The sequence below is a fragment of the Eretmochelys imbricata genome, chromosome 16 (genome assembly GCF_965152235.1).
Source record: "Eretmochelys imbricata isolate rEreImb1 chromosome 16, rEreImb1.hap1, whole genome shotgun sequence".
Classification (NCBI taxonomy): Eukaryota; Metazoa; Chordata; order Testudines; family Cheloniidae; genus Eretmochelys; species Eretmochelys imbricata.
Window position 1 is genome coordinate 16,836,499 of NC_135587.1, and position 18,180 is coordinate 16,854,678.

At 45.3% G+C, this 18,180-nt stretch overlaps 1 protein-coding gene across 4 annotated transcripts in view; it reads left to right on the plus strand.

Annotated features, from left to right (window-relative positions):
• Window positions 1–443: 443 nt before the first annotated feature.
• NUP214 (nucleoporin 214) overlaps window positions 444–18,180 on the plus strand; it is a 77,914-nt gene continuing 60,177 nt past the window's right edge. For 3 of the 4 annotated variants that reach the window (XM_077836282.1, XM_077836284.1, XM_077836283.1), the window contains exons 1-12: window positions 444–567; window positions 4,283–4,478; window positions 5,889–6,040; window positions 7,298–7,502; window positions 8,351–8,421; window positions 8,777–8,840; window positions 10,064–10,167; window positions 10,792–10,898; window positions 11,431–11,497; window positions 12,128–12,254; window positions 15,046–15,207; window positions 16,365–16,845. In XM_077836282.1, coding sequence (XP_077692408.1) covers window positions 526–567; window positions 4,283–4,478; window positions 5,889–6,040; window positions 7,298–7,502; window positions 8,351–8,421; window positions 8,777–8,840; window positions 10,064–10,167; window positions 10,792–10,898; window positions 11,431–11,497; window positions 12,128–12,254; window positions 15,046–15,207; window positions 16,365–16,845 — 1,778 coding nt within the window. In that variant the 5' untranslated portion in view covers window positions 444–525. Of the gene's footprint in view, window positions 568–4,282; window positions 4,479–5,888; window positions 6,041–7,297; window positions 7,503–8,350; window positions 8,422–8,776; window positions 8,841–10,063; window positions 10,168–10,791; window positions 10,899–11,430; window positions 11,498–12,127; window positions 12,255–15,045; window positions 15,208–16,364; window positions 16,846–18,180 lie in introns of those variants that run through there. The other variant, XM_077836286.1, reaches the window with a different exon arrangement.

Sequence of the window (18,180 nt, forward strand, 5' to 3'; positions counted from 1 at the left end):
TGCACCTGAACTCTCTCGGCGCTGCTTTTCCAGCCCCCCGCAGCTTAACAAGGGGGCCAAGCAGAGATGAAATCTCCCTGCTACCTTGTTCTAGTGTTGGGTGCCAGGGGAAGGGGCGCGCTTCCTGATTTGCCGTGTAGTAAGGCTCAGCTGTGCTCAGGAAGGAAGTCTCTCGCATCACTGTGTGACCGGGAGGTGGCTGTGGCCTGGACTGTTTCCTCTAGGCGCTGTACAAACCAACTTTGGGTCCCTGCCCCGCAGAGCGGACGGCTCCCCTGACCCCTTTGGCCACGCCCCTTCCCTGTCAAAGCTCCCACCCCCGGGCATTAGGCCCCGCCCCCCACCTTAAACCTCTATTTAGGCTTCTTTCTCCCCGCGCCAGAGGCGCTACCATAGAGCGCTGCGGCGAGAGCGGCTCTTTCGGCTTGATGGCCGCCGGAAGCGGAAACGCCCGCTCAGGTCCCTGCGCAGCGCGGGGGCGGGGAGGAGGCGCCGAGCGGTTGGTGCCCGCGCTGAGCCGGAGCCATGGGGGACGATATGGACGTGGTCCCCGAGCGGGAGATGAAGGTGCGGGAGGGCTGGCGGGTTTGGGGGCCCGGTGCGGAGCATTGGGGCTGCGGGAGGACGCCTGGCGGGGGCCTGGTGGGCCCTGGGGCGGGAGGGGCTCGACCCCTGCGTTGGGCCCCAAGGGGGTTGTAGGAGGGAGTTGCTGGGGTGGGGGGGAGAGGGGAGCCTGTGTTCCGGGGTGCGGAGCTACGCGGGGGGAGGGAGCTGGGGTGGGGGGGTTGTTAGGGTGGACGGGGGCGGGGGGGCTGTGTTCCGGGGGCGGGGAGCTGGGGTGGGGGGGTTGTTAGGGTGGACTGGGGGTGGGGGGGTTGTTAGGGTGGACTGGGGGTGGGGGGGTTGTTAGGGTGGACTGGGGGGGGGCGGGGAGTTGGGGTGGGGGGGTTGTTAGGGTGGACGGGGGGGGGCGGGGAGTTGGGGTGGGGGGGTTGTTAGGGTGGACGGGGGGGGGCGGGGAGTTGGGGTGGGGGGATTGTTAGGGTGGACGGGGGGGGGCGGGGAGTTGGGGTGGGGGGATTGTTAGGGTGGACGGGGGGGGGCGGGGAGCTGGGGTGGGGGGATTGTTAGGGTGGACGGGGGGGGGCGGGGAGTTGGGGTGGGGGGATTGTTAGGGTGGACGGGGGGGGGGCGGGGAGTTGGGGTGGGGGGATTGTTAGGGTGGACGGGGGGGGCGGGGAGTTGGGGTGGGGGGATTGTTAGGGTGGACGGGGGGGGGCGGGGAGTTGGGGTGGGGGGATTGTTAGGGTGGACGGGGGGGGGCGGGGAGTTGGGGTGGGGGGATTGTTAGGGTGGACGGGGGGGGGCGGGGAGTTGGGGTGGGGGGATTGTTAGGGTGGACGGGGGGGGGCGGGGAGTTGGGGTGGGGGGATTGTTAGGGTGGACGGGGGGGGGCGGGGAGTTGGGGTGGGGGGATTGTTAGGGTGGACGGGGGGGGGCGGGGAGTTGGGGTGGGGGGATTGTTAGGGTGGACGGGGGGGGCGGGGAGTTGGGGTGGGGGGATTGTTAGGGTGGACGGGGGGGGGCGGGGAGTTGGGGTGGGGGGATTGTTAGGGTGGACGGGGGGGGGCGGGGAGTTGGGGTGGGGGGATTGTTAGGGTGGACGGGGGGGGGCGGGGAGTTGGGGTGGGGGGATTGTTAGGGTGGACGGGGGGGGGCGGGGAGTTGGGGGGGGGGGATTGTTAGGGTGGACGGGGGGGCGGGGAGTTGGGGTGGGGGGATTGTTAGGGTGGACGGGGGGGGGCGGGGAGTTGGGGTGGGGGGATTGTTAGGGTGGACGGGGGGGGGCGGGGAGTTGGGGTGGGGGGATTGTTAGGGTGGACGGGGGGGGGCGGGGAGTTGGGGTGGGGGGATTGTTAGGGTGGACGGGGGGGGGCGGGGAGCTGGGGTGGGGGGATTGTTAGGGTGGACGGGGGGGGGCGGGGAGCTGGGGTGGGGGGATTGTTAGGGTGGACGGGGGGGGGCGGGGAGCTGGGGTGGGGGGATTGTTAGGGTGGACGGGGGGGGGCGGGGAGCTGGGGTGGGGGGATTGTTAGGGTGGACGGGGGGGGCGGGGAGCTGGGGTGGGGGGATTGTTAGGGTGGACGGGGGGGGGCGGGGAGCTGGGGTGGGGGGATTGTTAGGGTGGTGGCAGCCTGTCACCCAGCCCAGCAGCTGTCCGCTCTTCCAGTGTTCAGACGTATCCTCTTCATCGGCCCCAGTCATCCTCCTTTCCTCTATATAGGGGGAGCCCTGGAACTGGGACCCCAGGTTGTCGGGGTCCATGTTACTCACTGGACCAAGGCGAGCGCCACGCATGGGGCGGCCTGGGCGGCTGGTTCTCTTTCCAGGCAGGAGCTAAGCCAGCTTCCCTCATAGAGCTTGGTAGCAAGGCTGGTTATTTAGTTGACACATTGCTGCATATGGCAGGATGCAGTTGCTTCCTCAGTTTTCCATGCCCAGGGGTATCGAGTTAGACACCTGTATCTATATTTAAGCACTTTACTAAGTGCCTAAGGGAAGGGGACACCTAAATAAGTGGCTTGATTTTTTTTGCAGGGGTGTGGGGCACCCACAAGTGCCTTTTACATCAGCAGGTGCTGGGGCAGTAGTTCTCAGACTTTTATACTGGTGACCCCTTTCACACAGCAAGCCTTTGAGTGCAATCCCTCCAATATAAAGTAAAAACACTTTTTAATATATTTAACACCATTGTAAATGCTGGATGCGAAGTGGGGTTTGGGGTGGAGGCTGACAACTTGTGACCCCCCCATGTAATAACCTTGCGACCTCCTGAGGGGTCCCAACCCCCAGTCTGGAGAGCCCCTGTGCTAGGGTGACCAGATAGCAAGTGTGAAAAATTAGAACGGGGTGAAAATAGGTGGCTATATAAGACAAAGCCCTGAATAGTGGGACTGTTCCTATAAAATCAGGACATCTGGTCACCCTAGTGAGTGGTCAGTATCCTCCCTCTCCCAGTCAGGCAGTTAGTTTAGGTGCCTAACGTTAGGCACCACCATTACATTTTAAAACATTGGTTTGTGTGTTTTTGTGTCAACCTATTTGAGAGCGAGACTGGAATCCTAAACAGAACCTATGTTTTCTGCATAGTCGTAATGTTACCATTAAGTTCTCTGTCCAATCAATCAGCACTTATATGTAGCTTTTAAATGTTATGGTTTATAATCACCTTTTTTCCTATTTTTCTGTTTCATGTGATGCAGAAGCCCAATGCAAACAATGGGTGTGTGTGTGTGTGATTACACGCAAACTACTGCCAAATGCACAAAGTAAACATTCAAGGGGGAGAGGGGAGAAGGCGGGGGATTTTTTTCCTACTGTTTTGGGTATAGTTATCTTAAGTGTTACTACAATAGCAGGTAAAAATATGTTCAGACACGTATACCACTCTTAAGTTGAGTGTCCCCTAACTGTCACTCTGACTCTACTAGCCATGACGCACAGGTTTTTTTCAAATTGAAGATTTGTGCTACCTTCTAGGAAAGTCTTCATGTTCTCCAAATGCTGCCAATTAGTGCCAAGTATATTAAGGATTATCAAACTTTGGGAAAAAAAATATGCCTGTCAGGAATTAAAATGGTGACTTCCTAATTTCTTTTGTAAACAGTGAAAAGAAGTGGTCCATTTTAGGACACCTGATAGAAAAATACTTTTAAAAAGATGCTTGAAAATAACTTGGCGCTCAAGCTGCAAAGTAGATAAAGTGAAGAAGAAATGATTTAATAGACCTCTCTGAGAGAGATTTCAATATCCTGTTGAAAAGGCACTTGTTACTGTTACTTGTTGTTGTGGTTAAAGTGTTTCATGAGATTAATAACAGCCTTTCCTATTCTGCATTACTTATCTCACTAATACCAAATGTGCTGAGTGAAGTCCCTGGCCCATCTGTTTATAGATAATTCATGGAACTATCACTCTCTGTATATTTAAAAAAATCTGGAAGTGATTGTAACAAATGATTTTACCTTGGGTCAGTTTTAGGGTCAATATTTTTGTCGTTGTGGTCTGTAAACTGTTCAAAATCATTTTCAGGAGCTCGTGGTTTGGCAACCATGTGGGAAGTAACAATTGAGAGGCTGTATGTATAGTACTGGGAAAGTGTAAAGTGCTTTTTAATGAGTTCAGTTTCTCCAGGTGTAAGTGAAACTCAGTTTTCTGTCCCCTTCCCTGCCCCACATATATACAACTAAAATTGCTTTTTAACTCTATTATTTTATGACAGGATTTTCAGTTCAGAGCGTTGAAGAAAGTCCGAATATTTGATGCTCCTGACGAACTCCCTAAAGAACGTTCCAGTCTCCTTGCCATCTCGAACAAATATGGGCTAGTCTTTGCTGGTGGAGCAACTGGCCTGCAGATCTTTCACACTAAAAACCTTCTCATTCAGAATCAAGCAGGAGAAGATCGCAATAAAATTGGTAAGCTATTTTTAAATTATTGCTGTACAGTGAAGAGAGCTGCATTTGGAAGGTCTATGACTTAGTTGATTAGTCTACTCGTGCCACATTCCATTTGATACAGGCCTGGCTGTGGCGATCCATGAATTTGTGACTACCAGGCTTCACTATTTGAATTTGTTATATTTAGGAACGAGGCAACATATGCTGATGCAACTCCAGCTGATACAAGATGCAGCAGTTGTCCGCTTTGCAATATAAATTGCTGGGAACGTGTTATCAGGATACCGTACTCTCCGCACGGGCTCCCCAGTGAATAAATTCCTGTTCAGTTTTTCCCTCCTGATATTCAAAGTCCTCCATGGGATTGACTTTAGCTTCTAGAGAGAATGGTGTTTTGTGCACAACCATGATCTTCTGTGACAGCTGCAGTCAATCAGGACAATAGTGAACCTGTGAACTCACTTAGGGAGGCTTGTGAGAGCAGGAGATAGAATTTTCACAGGAGCTTAACCTAGATTGTGGAACTCTCTCCAGTAAAAGAGGTGAGTCATCACAAAACTACCACTTTCAGACCTCAGTGCAAAAGTAATTTCTTCAATTTAATTTTCCCTCAGTAACTTCTTCATAAATTACCTAACACACCCTCTTGCTCATGTAAACAAACCTATAAATTCATCAAGCTGTTTTTCCTTAGGGGTGGTTGTTAGTATCTGAATGTCTCCCAAGTAATTAAAAGTACAATCGTGGTGTGTGCCATATAAGTACGTTCTTTCACCTGAGAAGCGTTACCAGACTCCTAGCTCTGACAGTTGATATTCACAGGAATTTAGGAATTGCCTGGCTATATCAAATCAAATCATCCATCTGATCCAGTATCTGGTCTCTGATAAAGGTCAGGACTGGATGCTGTAAGGAATATTGTCTTCCTCTCATTTCTGTGATTCTGATGCCATATCTTAGCCTCAAAAGTAATGAGACCTGCTGGGATATTATCCATCAAATTTAAAAAAAATTGTCATGAGTTCGATTTGATCTGTGCTATCTGACCCTTCCAGTAATTTGTGTATTAAAATTTACAACCAAGTAGATGTAAGTCTCAGCCTCTTCAGTTTTAGGGCAATCCGCATGCCAAGATCCAGAACAAGGAAATTCCTCAAAAACCTGTAATGAGAAATGTCCCTCTTCAAGATAGTTAAGCATCCAAAAAATTATTCAGACTTGACTTATGGAAAGTGGAGTACATGTTTTTACGCATCTTTTAGAATTAGTCTGCAGTGTTTAGCTTTACATGAATGCACTTTAGGTTACCAGGTGGCATCTGTATTTACTTTTCTTAATAATTCTGCTTAAAGTGACTCACTTACTTTTGACTGTTTTCTAAGAGTGACCGCTCCATACTTCCCTCTTCCGTTTCCTTTTGTTTTTAAGTTGAAAATGTTCAAAGTATATTGGTTCCTATGAAGTTTCCTGTGCATCACCTGGCTCTGAGCTGTGATAACCTCACACTGTCTGTCTGCATGACATCCAGTGAGTTTGGTTCCTTCATTGGCTTTTTTGATGTCCGCATGTTCTCAAATCAGGTAAGGTACATACAAACAGATGTACAAATTTCACCTTGAAAGGGAGCATTTGATGGCAGAAAGGGGATATCTCAAAATGTTTTCCTGCGTGTCCACAGTAGAGTATGCTTTGTAGGCAAAGAACTGTGAGGTTTATTCAATAACTTTTCAATTAAAATCTGCTTTAGTTTCCACATCTGTAAAATGAGGTTATTCGCCTACCTCATAGGGCTGTTGTGAGGATCTCACAACTGATGTTTAAACAGCCCTGTGAATAAGAAGAGTGCCCAATATTAATAGCCCCACCTCTGACTTGGAATGTGGTAATTCAAACTCCTGCTTGTATGCTAGCCCTGTCTGCTGTGCTAAGCAGTGTTTGTGATTGTCTGTCTGTTTGCTATTGCATAGCTGTAACTTCTCTCTGAATAAGGAACACGTTGAAAGAAAAGATGAAATCGTTATCCAGAAAAAATTCTACTGCAGTAGTGTTAGAAAATGACTTATTTTGGCCTTGTTCAATTATTCCACATGACATTTTGTATAGTTTACTGCTTGCTTTGCATCAAGTATCATGGGCTTGCATGTTAGAGTGCTGAAGACTGAACTTTAGTATTGAATGTGAGCCCCCAGTACAGGGAGCAGTATTTCCACAGCTGCTCTACTGGCTTTTAAAGTGCTCTACTGGCATTATCAGGTTGTTTAGGTCCAAATATAGATTTAAAAAAAAACCCTAAAAACCCCCAGTTATTGAATGCCAAAAACAATGACAATATTTGATCTTGTGCAGTGCTGAACATACTTAAACAAATATTAATCCGTTTGCAGTGACATTTTTATATTCTGGCTAAACAATGTGCTCATACGTTTACACATTCCCCTCATTGTTCGCAATCCAGCCATTGCAACACTATAGAATAGGAAAGGGAAACAGACAAGAAATCAACAGTGAAACTAATTCTCTCCATCCTCTTCCCCCCCTCCCTCCCAATTAACCTATATGGTGAAAAAATAAACTCAATATTTAAAATTTTTAGTAATCTGGAGAAATTAACATGACACAAGGAAAGAATTTTTAAATAAATACATAACTTTTAACCTAAACATGTCACTTTAACTTGCATTAAATCTTGGTTTGTGTGCTGTAGCAGTCAGTGTTTTTTCCTGCATCACAATTGTTACAGTACAGCAAGGCCAAATAGTTATGGATTATGAGTTTGGGAGAACTTGTTTGCACACTGAATTTATGGGCTGAGGCATTCATTTATTTTCTCTTAAAAGGCTAAACAGCAGAAACGTCCATTTGCTTATCATAAACTGGCCAAAGACTCAGGCAGCATGGCAATGGTCTGTGATCTGAAGTGGAACCCTGCTAGCCCCTCCATGGTCGCTGTCTGTCTGTCCGATGGTAGTATCTCTGTCCTGCAGGTCACAGAGTCTGTGAAAGTGTATGCCACTCTTCCATCCTCGGTGGCTGTTACATCAGGTGGGTGACCCAGCTCTGACTTAATGATAATTTGTAAAAATGGAAGATGCTGTAAAGAGTGTGGAAGTGTAGATGTCATTAGAGAGACAAGCGTATTTGCCTTTACAGCAATTTTAAAATCTTCTCCTGGGGAGCAAATGGAGTTAAACTTAAATAGAACTTAATTATATTCCAATAACAGTTTTCTAAATTTTTTTCATGATCTTCTTTGAGCAGCCCACTTTGAGAATTAGAGCTAAATGTTTCTGACAAAAGATTACATTGTATCAGGCCCTCAATATCAGAAAGGCGCAGTATTGCAGGTAAAATAGAATTGTTTCCCTGCGTTTTTCAGTTTCATCAGTGCTTGAGGAACTTTGTCTTCTGTGATGTGGCATGCAAGCAAGCAGAATTGGTGTTTTGCAAGCATTCTCCAGACTTCTAGCCCAGATGAGGCCTGGTTCAAACACACATTGCACTGGTTTTACAAAAGGTGTGATTTTTAAATTGATTTAGTTAAATCAGTGCAACTTTGTGGCTACTCTTAAATCACAGGATTTTCACCAGTTTAAACCACTGCAAGTTTGTGTGTAGCCAGACTCTAAGGCAGATATGCAGAAAGTTAAATGTTGCTGAAATTTTAATTAATCTGAGCCATGGAGCCTCTTTGGACTCATCTTTCTGCATTGCCATATGGTAATGAAAGTGGATGGAATCCACAAGAGAGGACAACTTCAGTAGGATCGGCTGTTTGGCTCTAGTTTGAGTGGTATTTAGTTTACTGATGCTGTCACTGGGAAGTCCTGTAAGTGTTCAATTCTTCCACTGCCATTCTATTTTGTGCTGATAAAACCCTCTTGTTTACTTAGTGTGCTGGAGCCCCAAAGGAAAGCAACTGGCTGTAGGGAAACAAAATGGCACTGTGGTCCAGTATCTGCCTGTAAGTTTTTGTTTGCAGTAATTCATTATGTTTCTTTTCACTGACTTCTAATTAGCTTTAATTTTGCCTTTCATCAGCATGTGGCTATTGATATTGGGAGCATAGTGTAGGTAGTACAGTGCCTTTCATGTGAGACTTTCCAAGCACGTCATAAACATTAAGCATCTCAGTCTGCCTTTGAGAGAGGTATTGGGACATCTGCTGCTGCTGAAATGCAAGGGTCTCTGAGGAGGAATGTGGCAGCTGTTTAAAAAGGACCTGTAGCACCCTAAAAACAACTCTTTGGGATCTGCAAAACTCCTGATGGGGGTTGTTAGTGTTCTTATTTCTGAAAGAGAAATTCTTTTTCTTTCAGAGCCTGCAGGAGAAAAAAGTAATTCCCTGTCCTCCGTTTTATGACCCAGATAATCCTGTTAAAGGTACAGTATTTCTTCTTCTTTTTTTTTTGACTTTTTCTTCCATTAAAATGTCATGTCCATGACATGTCCTCTTTAAGTTGATTCTTGTTGGTGCTAAGGTACTTAAGGATGTGCCAGCATTTCTGCCATAGACACCTTTTTTTTGGGGGGGGGGGTTAATTTGGTAATAAAAACTGCCTCCAGGCCAAAATTTAATATACAAGGTCTTGTTTCAGTTGGACATTCATATGTAGAAATAAAGCATGAACTTTTAAACAGTGAGGATAATTAACCATTGGAACAACTCATAAAAAGTTTTGGTGGATTTGCCGTCACTGAAAATTTTTAAGTCAAGATTGGCTGTTTTGCTAAAAGATATGCTCTAGGTCAAACAGGAATTAGTTCAGGGAAGTCCCATGATCTGTGTTATACAGGAGGTCAGGCTAGATAATCACAATGGTGTCTTCCAGCATCATATTCTATGAATATTCAAGCATTTAAAAAACTCTTAAATGTTTTTTTAAAATGAATACAAGCTGCTTTTTAATGCACATGCAAAAAAATTAAATAATTAAAATATTAAGATGAATTTGGGCGATGCACCTTAGTGGTGGGGGGGGAAGTAGCTCCTGGGCATATCTAGGGTTTCTAACATGTGCATTAGGTCAATGTGTGATGACAACCTTTAAGATGGACTGTACTTTCTAAAGGCTGCAATTACATATTGCCATGGAGATTTCCAGACACTTCATGAGAGAACTGACCTTATTTTATTCATAATTTTCCTTATTTCATAATAAAATTCAAACCACCACTACAAAACTACATTCAGAACTTTCTAATACTGATGCAAATGCAGAAAATTTAGAGTTAAAGCTTCAGCTCCATCATTAGATATGTTCAGTGTGTGAAGACAATGGTGTGTTCTTGCCCACAGTGTACCAAGGCACAGTAGACTGGCCCAGGTACGTGCTTCAGCTTTGTTTCTGAATTTCCTCACATCAAGTTGGTCTCCTAATGTCACTCAAACACTTCTTGTATGTTGTCTGCTAGATGACATGTAGTTAGTTAGGCAGCGCATTAGAAGTTGTCTTCGTCCTACTGCGGAGGTGTAAACCATCCCTATGAGATTTACAATGTCACAGTGGCATTCGAGTTTGGTTTTAGTTGCACATAGTACACAATATCCAAGGCAGTGCTCCTTTAAGATGTCTCTGGATGATGATTATTCATTTTTCTTCCAGTCCTGGATGTGCTTTGGGTTGGCACCTACGTCTTCACTATAGTTTACGCGGCTGCAGATGGGACCTTGGAAACATCCCCAGAGGTGGTGATGGCCATATTGCCTGTAAGTGCTAGGAAGTCTCAACTTTATTTTTCTCATTTTAAGGATTTTATGCTAATGAACGTGATGATAGCACTGTTTGTTCTTCTGACCTGCTTATTAGTGTCCTATGTTCTTTTTATTGTTCTCGTTAGCATCAAATAGAGGTTCCAGTATCAAACTCAATTCTGAAGCTTAATGGTTTAATGGCAAAAACTTGAAGTAGGGTCCAATAGGGAAGAAATCAGTATCCCATTTTCTATTGAGATTAGACTGTGGCAGACCTTTTGAGGTCTCCAAGTTAATAGGACTTAAGTCCTGCGTATCAGGTGCTCTGGAAGGTAACCTTGTGGTTTATCGCAGTGTGGGCTACCGAGAGACTGTTTTTTGTACCCTGCTGCTGTATGCAATACCAAATTGTACCCTTCTAGGACTGTTTGTGTAGAGTGATGCACACATGCAGTCCTGATTGCTCCTGCGCACTTTACACAGTTGGACCCGATTAACTTTGTAATGATCTGAGCATATTTCTAAGAAGTGTAATGTAATTATATTCTCTAGGTATGCCTATTTGTATGAGAAGCTGACTTAACTTGCTTTAATGGAAGCTAAATTGAATGTCAATTTCTCTTCCTCCGGTCTCTGCAGAAAAAGGAAGAGAAACGACCAGAGAAGTTTGTGAATTTTATGGAGCCTTGCTATGGTAGCTGCACCGAGAGACAGCATCATTACTTTCTCAACTATGTTGAGGAGTGGTGAGTGTAGAGACCTATGACCAAGTTTTCAGCTCTTTATACATGGGTCAAAAGAAATTATCAATTTCTCAGTTTTTGGGTGGTAAAAATGTATAATATGCCATAAATGCACAAAGGTTTTTAAAGTCGTGCTTTCCACTAAGAATGAAACTTATGCTTTAAGTGGTGCATGGCTTTTAGATTTTTCTGTTCACAGGTCTGTGTGAATATGTTATGCCCTGTTTGTTAAACTATTTATTTCTGTTCCATCACAAATGGCTTAGAATAATGATGTTGTATGAGTATCTTATCTCATCACCTCTGACAAAGTAACTGAACCCCTGACTGCTAATGACACCTGTTTGGAATGATGAAGAGTTCCATGTATTTCTCCTCTGTCTTTTACCACTTGAGCATGATAAATCAGTTTCATTCTTGATTCATATAGCATGCCATAAGTATTTGGGATGCCCATTACAATAGTATGGGCTGAGGAACTCTGTGTGTTGTCATCATATTTGGACTTAACACTGTTTTGGTTCTATACTTGAAGGGATCTAGTTCTGGCAGCGTCAGCAGCTTCCACAGAAGTCAGCATTCTCTCTAGACAAGCGGACCAGGTAACCTTCCTTTCTGCTGCACTTGACTAAATGTATCTTTTCCAGGAAAGCTATCTGGATATCAAAATCTGAGGGCTAGAGAATGCTCATCTCAGAGTTGACTCATTTGATATACATAGACTCTTGAGATGAAAGGAAATTTTTATTACATCCTTGCCTTGCTTATGAGCCAGAGAGTTTTTAGTAACCAGAAAGTAGACGACTGTACTGAAGCATAGCAGGTAATGAGCAAAGTGCCAAAGGGCTATGTGGCATCAGTGGCTTGGTGCCAGTTTTTAACATCCTGAATTGCTTTTCACCATGGTGACTTTAGTCTTGCTGAGCTCATTAGTTTAACTTTAAACTTAAAGTGAACTCATTCCAGAAAATGTAAGTACCATATGTAAAAGTCACTCAGGAATTTGTGAAGGTTTTTGATATTTGTAGGATTTTTTTTTTAATCTGGCAAATTTTGACAGATATAGCCCATCTTGTTGCTATCTATTCTTTCTAAATCTTTGGCTAACATTCCAAAGCCAGGCTATCCAGAGTTCATGTGCAAGGTATTTGTGCTTTTCTGCAGCTTGTTCCCAGCGTGAGTGAGAGTGCTGGAAATCACAGAACAGTAGCAAAAATATTCTTTCTTTCCAGAACAACTGGGAATCGTGGGTTCTAGAAGATTCCAGCAGAGCAGAACTTCCTGTGACAGATAAGAATGATGACACCTTACCAGTAGGTGTTGCCATAGATTACACCAGTAACATGCCAATACCTATCAGTAAGTCTTTCTGCTTGTTTTGTTTACTGGGGAATACTGTTAATAATAGCAACTCAGATATCTTCTGGGGAGTGGTAGGGTGATAAGAACGGCCATACTGAGTAAGACCAAAGGTCCATCTTAGCCCAGTATCCTGTCTTCTGACAGTGGCCAATGTCAGATGCCCCAGAGGGAATGAACAGAACAGGTAATCGTTGAGTGTTCCCTCCCCTGTCACCCATTCCCAGCTTCTGGCAGACAAAGGCTGGGGACACCATCCTTGCCCATCCTGGCTAATAGCCATTGATGGACCTATCCTCCATGAATTTATCTAGTTCATTTTTGAACCCTGTTATAGTCTTGGCCTTCACAACATCCTCTGGCAAAGAGTTCCACAAGGTTGACTGTGTGTTGTGTGAAACTTTTGTTCGTTTTAAATCTGCTACCTGTTCATTTCATTTGGTGACCCCTAGTTCTTGTGTTATGGGGAATACATAACACTTCCTTATTTACTTTCTCCACACCAGTCATGATTTTATAGACCTCTGTCATATCCCCCCCCCTTAGTCGTCTCTTTTTCCAAGCTGAAAAGTCCCAGTCTTATTAATTTCTCCTCATATGGCAGCCGTTCCATACGCCTAATCATTTTTGTTGCCCTTTTCTGAAGCTTTTCCAATTCCAATATATCTTTTTTGAAATGGGGCCACCACATCTGCACGCAGTATTCAAGATGTGGGTGTACCATGGATTTATATAGAGGCAATATATTTTCTGTCTTATTGTTTATCCCTTTCTTAATGATTCCCAACATTCTATTTGCTTTTTTGACTGCCGCTGCACATTGAGTGGATGTTTTCAGAGAACTATCCACAATGACTCCAAGATCTCTTTCTTGAGTGGTAACAGCTAATTTAGGCCCCATCGTTCTATATGTATAGTTGGGATTACGTTTTCCAATATGCGTTACTTTGCATTTATCGGTGTCCTGAGAGGTTACATCTTGACCAGGGCTCTGGTACAGTTCAGCATCTCGTTTGTCTAATTAAGTAAGCTCTTAGTAACCTGGGACTCAGCAATCGTCAATCTATAACTTATGTGCTTTGTTTCCATCACCTCCTCAATTGATGGAATTGAGATGATATTGGGTTTGAAACTACCTGTAGTGTTTTACTCCAGTATTGCCTGTAAAAGTGGCGTGCTCTTGTAGCAGAGTTGTTCCTGCAGGGCTCTTTTCTTATATAATTTGCATTGATCTAAAGGAAAAGCAGGCTAATTCCACAACCAGGAAAATGCATGGTTTGTAAATGCCTAGGAATCAGCTCTGCATTAAAGCAAAAGGCCTGACCTGGCTTTGTATCCTACTGTGCTCTAGGTACAGACAGTTACATTGTTGCTATAGCTTCTGCTCTGCCTGAAGGCTCCTCAGCTTCTGCCTCTGACAAGGTGCTTTGAAGATATAATGGCACCACTGTGCTGTATCTTGATGGATTTTGAAAACCTTCCCTCAAAGCACAGAGTGAGCCTGAAATGGAGGAGCCGTTGGGCAGAGCAGAAGGTAGGGACAAGCTGCATGTAGAACACAGCAGGATGCCAGTTAACTGAGAACAGCAGTAGCCTTTATGGTAGCGACAGGCTATGTTTCGCAATTTGTGTTTAATGCAGAATTGGATCTGAAGCATTCTGTGTGTTAATCCAGACACTTTTATTGGATTAAGGAATCTACTGGAGCAGCTTCTTTAAGTCCATGTCTCTCGTCTCAGGATTCAGCTATCTCTTCAGAGAATGCTACACATTCCATACCCTCCCCACTTAACCCAATCAGCTCCTTTTTGGCTGCGCTTAGTCTTGCTTTATCCACTCTCTGATACTTCCCAGGAGTCGGGAACTGTCCCTACGGAGGTGCAGGGCCCGGGACAAATTCGCCTGTATGGGCCCCCTATGGGGCAGGGGGAATGCTGGGTCTCCCCCAGGGGCCCTTTTGGGGGTGGAGGGATGGGGCCAGGGGTGTGCTGGTGGTGGCGGTGGGGCCGAGGAGGCTTACCTGGAGCAAGGCCCACCCACAGTGGTCAGGGGTGCCTGTCCGCTGGGTGAGGATGCTGCTCCTGCCCAGCCTGGGCTGGGACCCCCACATTCCCCAGCCTCCGCATTTGAATAATGGTGGGGCCAGGGTGGGCACATGGGGAGGGGGAGCTGTGATGGCGAAGTGTGGGGTCCCCTAAAGCACGGGGCCCGGAGAGGTCGCCGCAATTCGCCCTACCCAAGGGACGGCTCTGCCAGGAGTACCCAGAGTTGTGAGGTACCTCACGACCACCTTCCTATAGATGAGGAAGCTTTGTCTGTGCCTGCAGGGAGCCAGCTCTCCAGTTCCACCAGCCGCAGACAATACAAACACTCCTCTCTAGGCATACAGGTTAACGATGGACATGCTGCAACCACTGAGCCCTCCAAGTGTCTCCTTGGAGTGTCTCTGGATTCACTGGATAGTCACACATTCGCTGCTTCCAAAGAAACAGTGCACTCCAACTTTACAGTTTCACCTCGGATCACCACTCCGTTTAACGCTTACATGTGTTTATACTGAAATCAAGTATAAGTTTATTTAACAATGAATAGAGAGTCAAGAGATAGCAAGTAGAACTATTGGAAGCAAATGGTTACATATAAAAAAAATCATAGTACATGTTCTAGAGAATAAGTAGCTTTGATGTGAGATGGTAAGAAAGTCAAGTGTGAGGGATTTGGGGTGATGGTGGTGGTAATGAAGGCAGATGACTTTGATGGTGTCATTAGCCTGCTGTGTGGTCTTTTGCAGGTGATGAGAAGACCCTCCCTGCAGCTCCAGTTCTAATATTGCTCTCTACGGATGGAGTGCTATGTCCATTTTACATGATCAATCAAAACCCAGGTGTCCGATCGCTCATAGTGACCCCAGACCAACTGTCAATAGAAGGGGAGAGAGCGCCAAAAGCAGCAGGTGGGTGCTGCCATGTGTGGGGAAGAGGCTTTTGCTTTAATTTGTGGCACTTGGAAATACTTAGCTGTTAAGCTTCCTTTCCAGGTAGAGGGGGACCGCCAGGAGGCTTTTGTGAAGTAAAACAAGCCTGTGCCCCAGCATATAGCATGTAGTAACCAGCTCATGATGGTTTCCATGCTCAAGGTTCCATTCCACCAGCTGTGTAAATATACATAGGGAACCCAAAGCATTTCTCAAACTGTACACTTATACCCAGTCACTTTTGGGGTACAGGGCTGCAACTATGTGGCAAACCAACTGCCATAACCTGTATCTTTCAAGAAGGCATCTTGGGCACTCTCGTTGTGGTGTTATGTATCATTGGTGTTGCAGTAGCACTCATGATCTCCCCAGTCATGGGTCCCATTGTGCTAGATACTGTACAAACACGGAACAAAAAGAGTGCCTGTCCTAAATAACTTTTGTGTTCTTTCCGTGTGTTGTTTCTTCATGGGGCCGTGACATGCGTTAGATGCTTTGTTTGTGATCATGAGGGCTTATTGAAACAGGTTTCGGATCAACTGCAACAATAGCATTGGAAAACTGGTGGGAAGTAAATAGTCTAATAGGCATGTTGAGCATATTACAGTGTGTGTAAAATGTAGATTAGGGGGCTCCTTGTGCCATCCTGGGCAGATTAATTCATTCTCTGTTTCACTTCCCTGTGTACATGGAGTGATGTTTCAGTGCAAAGCTACCACTTTCTTTTTTAAATCTAAACATTTGTTTTTACCGCTGGGAACAATGTGCGTTAGTTTGGCATTATGCCTCTCTTTGCATCCACAGTAGACTTGTGCGCTGGCAGGCTGCTTTATATGGGATGAAACACACCACATCAAAACTGATGGAGAAATGGTGAAGCCTTTTCACGGAAATTCCAGACTGAATTAATTCAGAATGGCTTGGGAAAATGGTAGTATCGAGCAGGTCTTGGGCTTTGTCCATTCAGTATCTCAGTGGCTTGAGTTGGAGACTAAAACCCATTCCTCCCTGTCATTTTGTGGTGATGTCAGTCTCCGTAGTGTGATTGAATTTTACTGCCCACAATGAACAGTATTTGGCTTGCAATACTTCCTTTAATGATAGAATACTAACTTGGTCCAATTGTTTTTCTTCAGGAAGTGCTGCTACGATCCCGACCACCCCTCCTGCTCCTTCAAAGTTTGAAACGGCACCAGTTGTCACTCCTGCCTCAGATCTACCTCTTGCTCCCGCATCTTCAGCCTCCTGTCTGCTTTCTGCTGGTGGTGGAGCAGCCACTTTTCCCTTTACATCTTCAGCTGTGAAGACATCTGGCTCTATGCCTGGGGACCCCCCACCATATCCCTTTGCACCAGATGTCTCCAAGCAAGCTCTGGGTTCCAGTCTAAGTGGAGCAGCTGCTTTCTCTTTCTCTTCGGTTTCTTCCAAAGCTTCCATGATTCCTTCCCCTGCTGCAGGCCCCATGGCAGCTACAGCCAACTCCTTCTCTTTTGGATCTACAAATTTTAAACCAACTACAGACAGTGCACCCGTGCCACCACTGTCTACCACATCTGCCGGACAGAAACCATGTTTCACCCCTACGGCATCTAGTGTCAAAGTAAACCTAAGCGAGAAGTAAGTACAGACTGATGGCTTATTTAAAGGGTGGGCAGTGCTTAAACCAGTTTGGGAATGTGTAGCATATGGTGATAGTTACTAAGATCACACAGCTGTTACCAGTTTGTGATTTTTCTAGGGGGATCCTCTATACTCCAGATGGAGTCCTAAGGAAAGCCTTCTCTACCCAAAGCTTTGTCATAGGTATGAGGTTGGAATAGTGGAGTTGTCATAGGTTGTACTCATAAAGCAGCAAAACTTGCACAGCACCAGCTTGCGTTATACCTAGTGCTTTTATCTCTTTTTTTTCATAATCTTGTCTCTTGGTTTTGTTAACTTAATACTAGTGAAAGGTACCAATTTAACACCATTGCAATTTGAAATTCTCTGTGTCCAGAGCAGGTACAGAATCCGTAGTAGCAGTGCAGGCTTCCTCCACTGTTCGCTCATGTGCCTCACCCCTGACCTAGGGGTGAGAGAGTAATTTGTTTTCTAGGTCCCTATCATTCTTTTCTCTCTACTGAGCCTATCAATGAGAGGTAACAGTGTTTTTTTATGCTGACCTGAGACCTCCAAACTCACTTCACACAAGCAATTGGAGGATAACTGCTTCTGATCAGTATCCATATGAATTGGATTTGAGTCACCAGTGCAAAGAGTTATTGTCTCCAAAGCCCACTGTCTAGCTCCACAGATATTTAATTCCCTTAACTCACTCTGTTTGTTTTAAAGGGAAGAGACTAGAACACCAAGGGAAATGTTAATTGCAGCTGGGGTTTAATGAGATCAGTTCTTTATATTTGTATAAGGAAATTTCTAATGGTTCTAAGAATTATTTTTAAATTAGAAAATCTACTTCCACTAAGACCTCTGGCTGTAGCTTTTAAAGCTTCTTTAAAGTTAATGTTCAAGACAAACAAGGTGATCAATTCCTGAACCAGCTGAATATTCATCTCAAGTGCTGGTCCTGGTTTTTAAGATAAATGGAAGTTCCTGTTCTCCTGCAGCATTTGCCTTTTAAAAGTAATACTTGACAGACCTTACAGTGTCAGCACTAGTTTCATTTGATGTATAGCTCAGGTTTTAAGGCTGCTGGTTATTAATTTTCCTCTGTGCCTGATGTAACTGGGGGTGGGATGATTCCTAGAACTGAGCGATTCCCTGATCCAGAGCTGACTCCTACACAGCTCTGGCAGTTCTGTGGGGAAATAGTCTCCACACAGTTCTGCTCTGGTGGTTGAGGCAGCAGGAGCCAAGTATCAGATAACCTTCACCAAGACTATTCTCCTTCATGACATTGTCTGTGCAGTTACCCATTATAGCAGGCACAAGCCGTGCCATGTGAGCCACGGA